The sequence below is a fragment of the Diadema antillarum genome, unplaced genomic scaffold, assembly GCF_040938485.1.
Source record: "Diadema antillarum isolate AM-2024a unplaced genomic scaffold, OU_Dant_1.0 seq00001037_RagTag, whole genome shotgun sequence".
Classification (NCBI taxonomy): Eukaryota; Metazoa; Echinodermata; class Echinoidea; order Diadematoida; family Diadematidae; genus Diadema; species Diadema antillarum.
Window position 1 is genome coordinate 372,830 of NW_027271869.1, and position 14,671 is coordinate 387,500.

A 14,671-nucleotide genomic window follows, 5' to 3' on the forward strand; every position below is an offset into this window, starting at 1 on the left:
TTTTGTCAAGGCCCTCTCGCTGTATGGTGTAGAGAGCCCAACCGAGTAAGGTAGCGCGACTCGCTTCGCTCGTCCCTTCGCTCGTCCGTTACAGCAAGAGGGCCTTGACAAAAGGCTAGCATGCAACGTTAGTGAGCATCGGTGAGCTGAAGATAATTCGCCTTATAAGACAACATTTTCTGCATCATGAGTAACAAAATGCATCAAACAGTCGCCGATTTGAATCATTTAGGTTTAATCGACCCATGTAAGTATTCCTAGTAGTTTTTGTTGAAAAATTAAGGAAATAGAGCGCCGGAACGGCACCCGTTTTGTACAACATTAAGATCTGAATGCGAAAACGGCGCAGCCCCAACACGCTGCGCTGCACGTTGGGGCTGGTCGCAGTTAGCTATAGGCCTACTCTAAACTAACAAACTGTTAGATCTATTAAATTAATACGATGTCATGTGATCCTGATTTGATCCAGACTTTTGTAACTAGAATGGAGGGGTAGAGCCCAGAATATCATTATGTTGCAAGTCTGTTTTTCAGAGGAGAAAGAGCCAGACTCTTAATCAGAGAGTCTTTAAAATGGGTCAAGAAAATTCTGCAGTCTCATTGGTCAAGAGCTGTGAATCAGTTTTTACTGGCTGCATTTTCGATATCAAATAATAACTTCCATCATGCGATACTGAGTAGATGCTCTGGAGAGTCTACACCTGTCTGTATGCCTACATACTGTCACTGTCCACATTGGTGATATACCATAAGCTGTATTTGAAACTATGTTGTATGTGTACTTCACGTGCACATGGCTAGCAAACTAGTTTGTATTATTGGCTTTGATTCATGATGATGTAATTTGAGCTATTGTTGTATTTGCTTCCCGGTCAAATTTAGGATGGTCAACTGAGTGGTTGTGCTGTATCTGTATGTCTGCATGTGCAACAACAACAACCAAAACAATGACATCTCCAGAAGAAGACCCAACTTCCCTTGAGGAGGGAAACACCGTGGCAGCTGAGTCAGAAAACATCAATAGTTCAGTCTGGACCACGGGTGGGGAGAAACAGCAGGATACCACAAACATGACACCAGAGATCTTCTCTGTTGATGGAGAGATGGGAACTTACCATGGTGACAGCCACATTGCTATGCGCATGTCTGCTGTGTGCAAAGGAGGCCTGCAAAATGTTGACAAAACGCATCCACATATTTGGGTGAGTAGTGGCTGACTGAATGTACCTCCATCCATACTGTAAAACACAATATTTTCGCGACATGAAATTTTTGCGAATTGGGGCAGACGGCCTTTTTCGTGGCATGAAATTTTTGTGAGTTGCCTCTAACATTCAATGCAAATAGTGTAGACAAGAACTTTCATGTGCATTTTCATTTCGCAAATCTTGGCTCTCGTGAAATTCGCGAAATCAACATGCACGCGAATATTCCTCGTTTTACAGTTATAAACGTACTTTGAAGCAAAGCTCAGTGGTATGAGCTAGAGTAGTGAAAATCTGAGCGAATCCTAATGAGCAAATCCTTTGTGGAATTCCCTTTTATCCATCATTGTCCTCCTGTGACATCATTAATTGTTGTCTTGACCAGCCCTGGCTGAACCAAAATTATAAAAATTTGTAACTTTTGAATGGATCATCAGATTTTGTAACTTTTGAGTGGCTCATCAGCTTTTATTCAAAATTTACTGATGCGTTTTGTAACATATGTTTTTGCATTTTCTCAATCCGCACATAGTTTGGAATTTTATTCCACCTTTAATTTAATTGCTCTTACTCTAGGCATTGCTGCCAAAGGGCTATGATTACCACATATGTGCCATCGAGATTCCTGACCCCTGCCACCCAGAGCACTACAAGATTGGGATACGTCTGCGCATTGACACCGAGCAGGCCATGAATGAGTGGATTGAGGAATACCAGCGAGAGAGCTTTACCGGTTGGCGCATTGGTCATGGCAATCGCAAGTCAAAAGCAGTACGGATATTGTACCAGGTATGCTTTCTATGGCCCATGCTGTGCTTTCTGTGCTAAAATGTTATTCTGCTGACTTGATCTATTTGTCGATTGGTATAGTCAACCTGACTTTGTGACCACTTGTCTATTGTGGCAACCTGTCTACCTTTGTATAACCGCTCCTTTTTATATCCTCTTTGGATGGCCGCTATAGACAGGTTTGACTGTACATACATGTATGTCTGCAGGAAACTAATTTGAGTATTGGGGACTGTATTATCTTGCAGTCCTGTTGTACTGCAATTTGCGTACAGACTGGCATTGTTCCAGATGAGTGAGGCGTACTTACACTGCAGCCAAGTGAAGAGAGAAATCATTCAAATGCTAGTAGAATGATTAGGTAAATGACTGCCAGAGGCTAGGGTACAGTGAGTATCCAGTGAGCTGTTTGTAGTTAAGAGAATGCAGTGATAGGCCACAACATGTGTCTTTCATCCATTCACTCATATTTCTTTTGCCTCTTCGTTGTAGAAACACTTCAAGTGCAAGCACAATATCTTCTTCAGGAAGAGCCAGGCGACAAAAAGGCAAATTGAGCACAGCTTGACCTGGAGAGGGAGCCAGCACACTGGCTGCCCGGCAAAGATGAACGTCGCCATCAGAGTTCACGTCAAAGGGATATCTAAGCGTAGAGCCAGCAGGTTTGGGACTCTTTGTAGTTGACTGTAATGAGTGTTTGTTGCAAGTTGTCAAAGTGTTATGTATTCTGCGACATCTATCTTTCATGAAAGTTGAATATTCTGGCTTGTTCTCCCCCGTAAGGAAGTACATGACTCTGAGTAAAAAGAACTACATAGAGAACTTGGGGTTACATTGCATTGAAGGGAAAAGCCAATCAAAGTTCTCACATTACAGTAAGGTAATATACCAATATGTAGAATACTATGCAGCTATGAATACCCTTCTGGATGTACCGAAAGATGTCTGTGCAAGATTTTCTGCAAGATCATTTTTCAGTCATAACACAATATGAGGAAGATAATACAGTTAACCCCACCCATGTTGAATCCAAAGAGACTGAAGAAAATCCTTTGACTTATAAGAATTTTGACTTACACAATAGAATTGACACATGTTTATATCCATCCTTCAGCTGAGTCTTTTTTTTTTTACTTGTGCAAGGCTGACTAAGGCGTGATGTGCCATTATGTCTATTGTCTGCATCAATGACATTTGCACTTTTCTGTGAATTTCCTGCTCTTTTTGTAGATGCAATATCCCTTACATGAGAATTTCCATTGTATTCCCAGGGCAAGAGATGTGCACATGCCTGATTACCCTGCTATGGTTTCAATCAGCCACACCCACAACCATGAAACTCAGAGTGAGTACGCACTCCGCTTTCGCTCTGTAGACAAGGAGGTGGAGAGCTTCTACATCGACCTGTTCAAAGCGGGACACTCGGCGCTCACTGCCCACAGCTTCGTCACGTGGAAGCGTTGGGCAGAGTATGGGGCTGACTTTGAAAAGATGATTCTTGACAGAGCATATACCCCTGACATTGGATTTGTGTACAGGTATGACCCTTTGTAAAACTTTATTACTGTTTCTTCTGCAGGGACATCACTTATGTGTATGAGTTACAAAAAATTCAACTTTTTGCTTTTCACCCTTGCATCTTGAAAACAAAGCAAAAACTACTAGTACGGTCTCTGATAGGGTAAGATTATTTCAATTCAATAGATTATTGAATCAGTGAGGGGAGAGGTGGCAGTTGAATAGTGGAACAGTGAAACTAGAAACTGTTGAAGTAGAAACAGTGTCCTCCAGATGGTGACAAGTAAACTTCAAGAGAAATGAGGAAAATGCAAGAAAAGGGGAAGACTGTACACTTGTCCAATATATCCTAATATTCAAATGTGCTAATCTAAATCTGTTGTAGAGTTTGATATCATAGATTCATAATCATACTGCACTTGTGGATGCAGTTTTACTGAAATTTGGTGAACACAGTAAATGCCATTTCTTTAAATGGCATGGTATGGTAGATTGATACTACTTGCTGACCACTGGTAGTCATAGGTGGTGAACCACTGTAAATAAAATACACTTCAAATAAAGACAAATGAAGTTAAGATTGTGTACTGATTGTGGAACATGAAGCAAGTTCTGTTGTGTGTTTATGCCTTATTTCTGTCTCAAAAGTATTGCTGTTATGTATTCAATGGATGCAGATAGTAAGTGATATGCTTATTGGGTGGAAAAAAAAAATAGTGGTCTGGCCTCAAGAATGTCAATTTGTGTAAATTGCCTTTGTGTGTCTACAGTGTTTGCACTCTTTGAAGTGTATTGTATCCCATTGAAGAGATATGGAATTATATTATTGAAATAGATTGTATGATTGTTGAGATGATATGGACAAGTGGTTAGTATGTGCTGCAAGGCATTTTTGATTCATGGGACAATGTTTGATATTCAAATTAATTTATTTCTATCCAAATTGTCGCCATCTTTGTGCAGACTTTTCTACAGGATGCTGAGGGAACGTAAGCCTCACATGCTGAAGCCACTCAAAGTTAAGAAAACACAGAATGGCGTTGTGTCTAATGGCCCTGTGCTGGCCTCTGTTGACACCACCACCCCGCCCCACGTAGACACATCCTCATCGTCCCCGGCAACCATCAATGACAGACTGGGCACTGATGTGATCATGGAAGAAGACGAAGGGGAAGTGTCTCCTGTGAAGAAGCCGAGGCTAGACTCTGATGGTGAGAGGGGTCAATTATAATGCTGGTGAAGTGATATTCATGATGATGAAGATGGTGATGGGATACTGTTAATGATCTTCATGTTGATCATAATAATCATCATCGATGAGAGTGAAAGTGATAATGATGATCTATAAGATGGTGCTGCTGATACAGTGCATTCCCCTTATAACGAACACAGTTATACCGAAATTCCAGTTACAACAAAATGAAAATTCAGGTCGCAACATTATCCTTTTTATGTTTTTTATTGTTTATTTGTTCAGTTACAACAAAATTTTGATATAACAGGAGAAAATTGCCAGTCTCGAGGACTTCGTTATAATGGGAGTGCACTGTAATGGTATTAATAATGTTGACAATAATGATAATAGGAATGGTCCTACCCTTTAATGTCTTTGAAACAAGTTTGGTTTTGTGTGGACATGTTTTACATCATTATTTTTAGCTTTGGAATTGAGTTTGTATAATTTTTATGTTTCGCCAGTATTTGTCTTGTGCTTGTACCGCTGAAAAGTTGTGTTACAGTGAAAGTGCATTGCCAGTGAGTCAGTGCCTTGTATTATCAAAGATTTCATTGCAGTGCTGAAGACGCTTTATCTTGACATGGATGCTAAAGGTACAGCAACATGAGCGATGTCATGCTCATGAAACGACAGAGACATGTAGACTATATTTTCTGTAGGGATAATGTGAGATTGTAATGATGTAAGGAGTTGTTGGAGGTGTAAATAATGCTGCGGTTGTTGTTAATGCAAGTAATATGTAACTCCTTTGTAATTGCATGTAAAGAGTCTGATAGATCCACAATGTTGGTGTGCAGAGTTATTTGTGACACATTGATTTACGGAATTGTTTTTGTAACTGTAAACAAGATATTATGTACAAAAAACACAAAGAGTCAAAGTGTAACCAGGGAGGTGGAAGAAATGGAGATGGCACTCTGAGAGCTTCCCTCAGAGAAAAAAATCAAGTGGTCTTACACCGATTACGTCTTGAAATCCAACCCTCATTCTGTGATAAATATGTCAAAATCTGGCCTTATCGGTCCACCCATCACCCTCCGGCGCACTAGAGTGACGCAACATGATCTCCTTTCCAGGCCTTCCATAAACACACGCTCGTAAAAATCGGGCTTTGAAGTGATGCGTGGCACCGACAAAATGACGTCATATTCAACATTTTGGCAGTCTATTACATTCAGTGAAAGACGTCCCCCTTCGAAAACTACAACTTATGGCTCAAAAATTGGGTAGCGTGGTATGTCTATACCTTTCGCTGGTTCAGCAGACTGTGCTGAGGAGATTGCCGTTTGAACCAGCGAAATCGGTACACAAACAACGGAGTTACTGAGCAGTTAGTTTTGTGCGCTAGAGATGTCATCATATTGTTTCTGTATCGATTATGAGAAATTCCGCACATTTCCGCAATTTTTTTATAGTTAGAGGGGTAGGCCTGACCTTGATCTTCAAAATGATATAAGTTACATGAGCGTGTTCGAGCGTGTTTTCAAACAGTTCGAGTGTAAAAGTAGTGCTTCATAGAGACCGAAGCGGGATTTTTTTCGTCTGCACCCGAGCGAGCTGGGGCTTTTCAGCGTACTCGTCGGGTTGTTGTAAGGCCGCCGCGTAGGCGTCGGGACAGCGTTCGTTGCCGTTGTTTCGGTGAATTTGAGTTACTAGTAAATACATATTGGAATGTAAAGTTGAGTGTTAAAAAGTGTAAATTAGACATATTAGCCTTTATTATAATAATTTTCCGTAGAGAATTAAAGATGATATCTACAAAAGCCTAGATGTATGATGCTGTAAGTATATTTTAGGGGGGAAACAGAGCTTAGTATACAGCGTTTCACCTCACTCTCCCTCGATCATTCATCGGTAAATACCGATAATCGGCTTGACTCTACCCCATGCTAACGTTACAAAAAATTGAATTAAAAAGTAGTAGAGTACACCTCTGGAGCTAGTAGAATCTAACGTTTAACAGTGGTTAGATTCTAGTTTGTGAAATACTAGAGTTACTAGCTAGGACTAACGTTAGGTATGCTTTTACTAGGCAGCATACCTGAGGTGACGCTGCGCTAAACAGTGTCCTGAGCCTTGCCCTTGCCTTGGCCTCCAATTTCCAAGCCAAGGCCCAACTAACTTTCTGAGTTTCAGTTTCAATTGTAAATCAAATCTCGTTAAGTTGCTGTGTCAATGTGATTTTGAATTTGCTAAAGAAGCAATTCCTCCTCAACAAACTCGTCTCCGTCGAACGTCAAAATCACGATCGCCAGAACCACCACCACTGCTTACACCACTGCTTACACTCTAGAGTTCTGTGCTCACACCGTAGGACGCCATTTTATTCCCCGACCACAATGCATTTCGCGTCGTGAGTTTCCGCCACAAGATTTACGACTTGCAGTGCGCCGAGCGTGAGTAATGGGATTACGGGAGGGGGAAAAAAACGCTGTCGGGGCCACGCATGACTTCAAAGGAAACTCAAAAGAGCACACTCCATCTTTCTTCCACCTCCCTGGTGTAACTGAAGAATGCATTCAATTTGTACCACTTCCAGCGGTCAGTGAGGAAGTCAACAGTGATTCGGCCAGACCAAACTCCTCCATGCTGCCTGTGGATGAATCTCCAGCAGTGACCGATTCAGAAATGCCCAATGAGAGCTCTCAGCTGGACAACAGTGCAGTCTTGTCTGAGATGACAAACGGTGGGGAGGAGGAGGAGACTCACAGGGACTTCTTTGCACACGGTCGCAAAAAGCGAATTCCTGGGAACAACAAGAAGAGGGAAAGTACAGTGAACCTGAAGGAGTTGTATGAAGACTTGGAGAAGCTGGTATCCAAGCATGTTATGGAGACCCATCCTGCACAAGCTCATCTTGCAAGAATCACTGGTGATCGGGATGACATGATCATAGCCATCTGTACGCCGCTGATGCGGAGGGCACATGCCGAGAGCACCATGAGTGGTGAGGTCTGTATTTTGGATGGGACGTTCCAGAGCTTCGGCCAGGGTATGTGCTATGTGATTTCCTTCATGGTTCCAAGCAGTGCTGGTGGTGTGCCCCTGGGGTTCCTGGTCCTCTCTTCCATGGACCAAGTCTTCATCACCCAGGGCTTGGAACTCTTCAAGATGCTGATTCCAGAAGAGGCATTTGGTGGGCGTGGGCGTGACGGCCCCACCTACTTCCTCACAGACGAGGAACATTTCAAAGGTGACATTGTCCAGGCCACGTTTCCCAATAGTATCGTTCATATCAGCCCCTACCATCTGATCCTTATGGCATGGAGGTGGTTGGTGGACCCCAAGAGACGCATGGAACCTGGGGACATGTCTGCTAAACTGAATCTCATTAGAGAGCTGGTGGGATGCCAGTCGGCAGAGGAAATACACACTGTGCACCTCAAAATTCTTGGCAGTGAAATCAATGACAAGTAAGTGTCAGCAGTACTCTCCTTTCTCTGGGGTTCATTTACAATGCCAGCGAAATCATCCCCCCAAAATTTAAGTTTTGATTTTGCATGGCAGCTAATGCCACTTTCTTAACTCCTCTGCTGTTTTTAAGCTGAGAATATCTGGTTTTAAGATTGGACACACTAACTTAAAAAAAAAAAGAATCTTATAAAAATGACTTTTGGTGATTTTATGATGCAATATCAGATTTACTCATTGTATATGATATTCCATGGAACATGGCAGTAAATAGTTTTCAGATGTAAGAGATGGTGGCATGAAGCATTATCATTTGACCCTCTCTCTTACCCCACATCCAGGCACCGTGAGTTTGCTCCTTATGTCATAGATGCCATCGTGAACCGGTGGAGTGAGTGGTCCCTGCCAGCCGATCACCCAATCCACAGGATAGGGGTAGGTGTCCAACCTTGGGAGAAGGTCATGAATTGCCTCCGGGATCGTGTGCTCATGAAAGGCAGGCACTTCAACATCCTGCAGGTGAGTTGGTATGATGATGTCATGGTGACAGATGAGTAATAATGATGAGATAGAAATGACAAGTGATTGATGACAGCACAGTGGGAATTGTTATGCTGAGGATAATTGGTTTAGAAAAATGCAGTCATTGGTGATGATGTTTTGTGTTTCTGCTTGAGTGGAGAGAAAGAGAAAACAGATAAAGAAGAGCAGGACAATTAGAATGAGTTGAGTGAGTATTGTGCCATCATAGTGAGTGTTTAAACTGAAATTGTCAAGCATCCACTGTGCATTAAAGAAGTATGTCCTATATTACTCAGGTACACATGTTTTTAGAATACAACAAGTTAAGAATGAAGTTAAACTTAGATTTTTCCATTTCTTGGTTTTATCGATTGTATCAAGTCTTGTATTTAACAAACATCTTCTCAACTTTGACAGTAGACAGCAGTCAAGGTTCTTCTTAGTCACTGAATTTATCATGCCTCGTATTCACTTTAAGTTCCATACCCTGACAGCTCTTATCACCTTCTTTCAAGCTCGGCATTATTCAGACTGCCTCCGAGCCAATCATTCTGCCCCTCCAAATTTATTTTGTTAATTAGACAGTAGTTGATCACGAAGTGGGGAATTTCTTTGAGTTAATTTTATTGACTCGCTCTCGACCTACCCCTAGATGACTCACTTTCTCCTCTATGGTGTGGATGCTGTGTATGAGAAGAACTTGGTGAGTGGATGCCAGAATGTTCCCTCCAATGTCTCCTTCACTCCCGTCTTCTTTGACACCACCATCCCTAGAGATGGCATTAAACAGGTGAGTCTATTCTCAGGCTTTTATTGGTCTCAAATGTCTTCTGGGGCATACATGTACCTGGTATCATGCACTCCTCTGCAACAAGAATATGATAATTTGGGTTTCGTTGCATCCCTATTACCCTCATGTACATTGTTATACATTACATTTCCTTTCTGTCACTCTCTATCTCTCCTTATTTTCTTCAATCTCTTTACCTTCGTTTTCACGTTTTCAGGTTTTTTCTTTTGCATGCCTGTCTTGAATGTCATAGAAGAACATACTGCTCTCAATCATTATTTCTGTGAGTCAGTTCCACTCAACAAGGGTTGTGTTATACCTGTGCTTTCATGAGCAGTTGATGTGTCTTTGCAACTGATCGTCAAATTGGCCTACATTGACGTAAATTTGTAGGGCAATTTGTCTGTTAGTTGCAATAAAAACACTTGATGCAAGAATTTCATGAATTTGACATGTCACATTTATTTTTTGCAATATATCACCCTCTTTCCTGCCATAGCTGAGTGATACAGACTTTCTGGTGAATCCAAAGAGTAAGACGAAGAGCGCCCTCGGTCTGCTGTCAGTGAACACCACTCTGGGTGTGTGCTCCTGTGTTTCTGGCAAGATGGGCTACTTCTGTGCTCACATGGCTGCCGTCTTCAAGTACTACAACCTGCCCAGTAATTGCAAGCTGCCTTTCCACTGTGGACAGGAGAAGTACCAGATCTATAAGGTTGCTACTGGTGAGTGCCTGTTACTCAGTTTGCGTGGAATATTGTATTTGAGAAACAGAGGAAGTTACCAACCCAAAGTGTGTATCTGTACAGGAAGAATATGAAAGCGTGTGCACACTTGTGTGAGCTCAGACTTTGAAGCAGATGATCACTCTTAAGTCACCATTTTAGAGATTTCTACCGCTTTGCAGTAACATTTAAAAAATCATATATAGAGAGATATATAATAGCGGCAGGGAGCTCAAATTCATAATCATGGTAGGGATAGTGACTTAAAGTTACAACAGAATTGAAATGACACCGCTCTTAAAATGCATAAGCCCCTTTGATAAACTTTCAGGCCTCAGCCATTCGTCAGATTCGCTAAAAAGCAGCTCGGCTTGTGTGTATGTGGTGTGTATACAAGGCTTTAAAAGGCTTTTACATTACAGCAGTGTTATCTGTTGTCAGTATATTGTATATATTTATCTCCAGCTGATGTTTCAGCAGTTTATAAAAGTAGAACGAACTGTGGGATTGTTCTGTGCCTGAGAATACCACACTAATGTTGCCATTTTCATCTTGCAGGAGAGAAGATAATCCATGAACAGCTGACGGAAACGATGCAGCAGTTGTCTCAAGTGGTGGAGGCCAACCTGTCTTCCCTCACCGATCCCATCCGCCACTTCATCCAGCAGATCCAACGGGCGGACTCCACAGCCAACCTCGGCAAGGCCCTGCAGAACTTCACCGTCCTCACAAAGCAGGAGAAGGAGGAGGAGGAGCGAGCGAGAGAGGAGAGGGAACGTCTGGAGAGAGAGAAGGAGGAGGAGGAGGAGAGAAGGAGAAGGGAGGAGGAGGAGGAAGAAGAGAAGAGAAAGGCTGAAGAGCTGAGACAGCGAGAAGCGGAAGCAGAGCAGCAGAGAAAGGAAGAGGAGAGGAGGACCAGGGAGGCGGAGATGGAGGAGCAGCTGAGGTTGACCAACAACAAGGATGGGAGAAAAGATGTCTCCTGGCTCCTTTCACAAGATACTGTCCTTGTAGTCACAGCACCTCAAGCAAGCAACCCTAAGGTACACTGCACATGTTTAGCTCTAACCTTACATGCACTCAACTTCAGATTAGAGTGTTGAGAGTTAATTTCTTACTTGTTTTTCCAGGCATCAAAAACTGCAGTATACTGTAGAGCAAGATATTCTTGCAGCATTAAATTTTTGCAGATTGTCACTGGCATTCAATGCATATAGTGTAGACAAGAATGTTCACATGCATTTTAATTTTGTGAATCTTGGCTCTCGCAAAATTTTGAAAAATTGAAATGCATACGAGCATTCCTCGTTTTACAGTATGCGATAAATGTAAGCATTAGAAACAACACACAGCATAAACTCAAAGTGATTGTAGGTCTAGTAGTTGTGAAAACAGTCTACAGTTGATTTGTAATAGAAAGTACTCAACTGCAGTAAAATTGGTTGGATAGAACAATAATACTTTCATCACAATGTTGTTGGGTTATCACAGCGTCCAGTTTATTGCACATTGAGAAAATTGTGTACTTGTCCATAATCTAATACAAGATTTTGGGTTGAGTGCAAGCTTTCTGTTAGTATTTATGTTAAGCACACCAAAAAGTTTTACATTAAAAGGCTATATTCAGGAAATTACTCGCAGTTTTCTTGCTTACTGCCCATGCAAACTTACACAGCCATGATGAGAAATCATTTATGTAAACTCTGGCATACATCAATGCATCGTATTGAACACCTGATATGGGCTCTATACGGTTTATGATTCCCATGTGAATAGTGTGCATATGGGACAGTGCAACAATACATTTGCTGTGTTATACTTTCCTCTAATGAATTCAAAATGCTGAACAGTTTTCTTAAAGAAAATATTTGAAGAAAAAAAAATTGTTATTTTGTGTCCAACGACTCCTTTGTTGTGACTCAAAACTGATTTTATCCTAAATCTCACAGCATGACACGGTGAGACACAAAGGAGTACTGCCAGGCAGAACTGAGCGGAAGCCAATCATGACTCCAGGTAGAGCTGTAACTCGTGGCGTGTCCCGCATGCTAACCAACATAGAGTCTAACAAGAAGAAGGAGGCGTCATCCAAAAGAAAAGCAAAACAGTCCTCATCTGACAGTCCTGCGCCAAAGTCCACGGTTCTACAAGAAGCCAGCAGGCAGATGAAACAACTAGCAGCATCCAATGCTAAGGAGAAGAACTTGGTCCTGCTGGTGTCGGAGAAAGGCGGTATGCTGCTGAAGGGATCGGTTGCTACGATGGCTGACTTGGGGCGTGTCCTGGTGATCAATCGACCAATCACAGACCAGCAGGTTGGATTCCTCATGCCGAAGGACTCAGCTGGAGTGAAGAAGGGAGTGCCAAAGAAAGGAAAGAAAGGAAAGTCATGACACAGGCTTTGTATCCTACAGAAACAGACTCTTAACACAACATGGTGCCAATCATTCAAAGTCTAGATATGCAATCTTGGTCGTGTGACCTTTTGTCAGTCAACTAGTAGGGGCTGACAATCACAAAGTCCATGGATAAAAGTCCCCTGGCTGCAGTGGTTGTGCCCCTACCAAGGCACTTCATCCTCATTCTATGTATTTTAATTTATTTCAACACGAGATTGGATAGAGGATGAGAGATAAGTTCAGAAAAAGCAGAGAAAATATTACCCCCAACGATAAAGTTCTTTTGAGTGAAAACAATGAGTTAAAAATGACTCGATCAACAACAATTTATCATCATTCATTCTGCATATTGAATGTAATCTGACATAAATTAATGAAGAGGTTTCTGTAACCCTAACCCCACACTAAGGTGTGCACAATAAAATGGGTTGTCCCAAAGTTTTGAAATCAATCCCTCAGAGCAATGTATCTAATGGAAGTGAACCAATGTCAACATTGCTCTGTTTTCTTTCTCGTTTCTTTTCTTTTTCTTTTTAACCTGGCTAAGAGAATCTTAAATCAAATTTTTGTCAGTATTATGTTGGCTTTCACTGTGTGACTCAGACTGTGACATATTACAATAATCTATGTACATGTACCAGTTATTTGGTTTCTATCACATGGCAAAACTCTCTCTTTTGTGACAGTATGTGAAGAACTGTGACAGACCTCCACAAAATGACTACCAGTCAGCAAATGATTTGGCTGTTGACTCTGAGATGCAGTGGGTTCATTGTGAAGTGGTTGTGTGTAACTTATTGTCATTTTCAAGCTCAGACATGTTCAACTGCTTTCTACAGGGTTAGTTTTACCTCCTGTTTTTGCTATGTTTTATGTATTTAAAGGTTTTTTTTTTCTTTTAACAAGAGCACATCTGTGCTGAGGCACTGTACCCAGTGAAGGGTTAGAAATTAATCTATGTGCCATGATTGTCTTTTCAATTCCTTTCTGATGAGATATTGATCAGGTACTTGTTGATGATCACAGGCTTGTTCTAGGCCAGACAAACTGCTACTGTGGAGCTTTTATTTTTTGAGCAGGAAGTATGTTGAATGCTTGTCAAGTAAATTTATTTTGAGGGAAAGGAAAACTCAGAATCTACTGCCAAGGATCTAACTTGACTCCTGCATACCTAAAGGGAGTTATGACCATTTATTTCGAAATCTAACATGACATCTTTTTGGCTTTAAATGATGCTGTGTAGGTCATGTGACTGTGATGGTACTAGATTACCTTGCATGTGTGGTGTCCCAAGTAGAATGTGGACATTCCTTTCTCCCCTTTTACAGCCTAATTTACGATTTAATCCCCCCCCCCCCCACAAAAAACAAACATGACAACAACAACAAAAACTTATACTGCTTATTTCAGAGACTAGCAGTTGACAACGCATGATACCTTGAATTTTTAAGATTTAAATTGAGTGCCCTGATTGAAAGAAAGAAGGAAACGATCATTTATTTGAGAATCATTTGTACTGTTAGGGGGTGAATGCCAGTGGCAGTGTCTAACATCACTGTCATAGCATGAAGACTAGGATAGAAGAAAGTCAGAAGAACACTTCAAACACTTTTAACTCTTCTATGTTCCTAGAGCAGTGTTACAGGTCTCACAGGTGTACTGCCATGAGGTTTTAACACACTGTAACACTCGGGTGGTTGCCTTACAATGATGCTTCTTTTAGAAGCATTTTGATGTCTATTCTTGTCTCATTGAAAATAAGAAAGCTGGGTCAATCTATTGTCTTTCCTGCTAAGATAACAGTCTGTAGGTGGAATAGACAAGTTCATGAATGTATGAAAAGTTTATACCTACCTTCATAACAATGGTTTTCCCTGATGACGAAAATGCTTCCCAGAGACTTGCCCAACAAAGCAGTTAATATGTGCAAGCTGGATTTCAAGTATTGAAATATATTGATTATGTAAGGTGGGTGGAATGACTGGTTACTTTGTCCTAAGGGAAGAAGTCTTTAGACTTTAATATAAAAAGGACAGGGGGAGGGGCATCTTAGGGCTATAGGTATGTGAATATTC

The 14,671-nt window shown here is 41.4% G+C and overlaps 1 protein-coding gene across 1 annotated transcript; it reads left to right on the plus strand.

The window, feature by feature from the left end:
• Positions 1-914: 914 nt before the first annotated feature.
• Positions 915-12,971, plus strand: LOC139742934 (uncharacterized). The gene is made up of 11 exons (XM_071653442.1): positions 915-1,202; positions 1,782-1,994; positions 2,487-2,656; positions 3,266-3,532; positions 4,476-4,732; positions 7,289-8,162; positions 8,502-8,679; positions 9,335-9,472; positions 9,972-10,197; positions 10,756-11,240; positions 12,147-12,971. The coding sequence occupies exons 1-11, from the start codon at positions 915-917 to the stop codon at positions 12,588-12,590; spliced, it is 3,540 nt and encodes a 1,179-aa protein (XP_071509543.1). The 3' UTR covers positions 12,591-12,971.
• Positions 12,972-14,671: the final 1,700 nt, after the last annotated feature.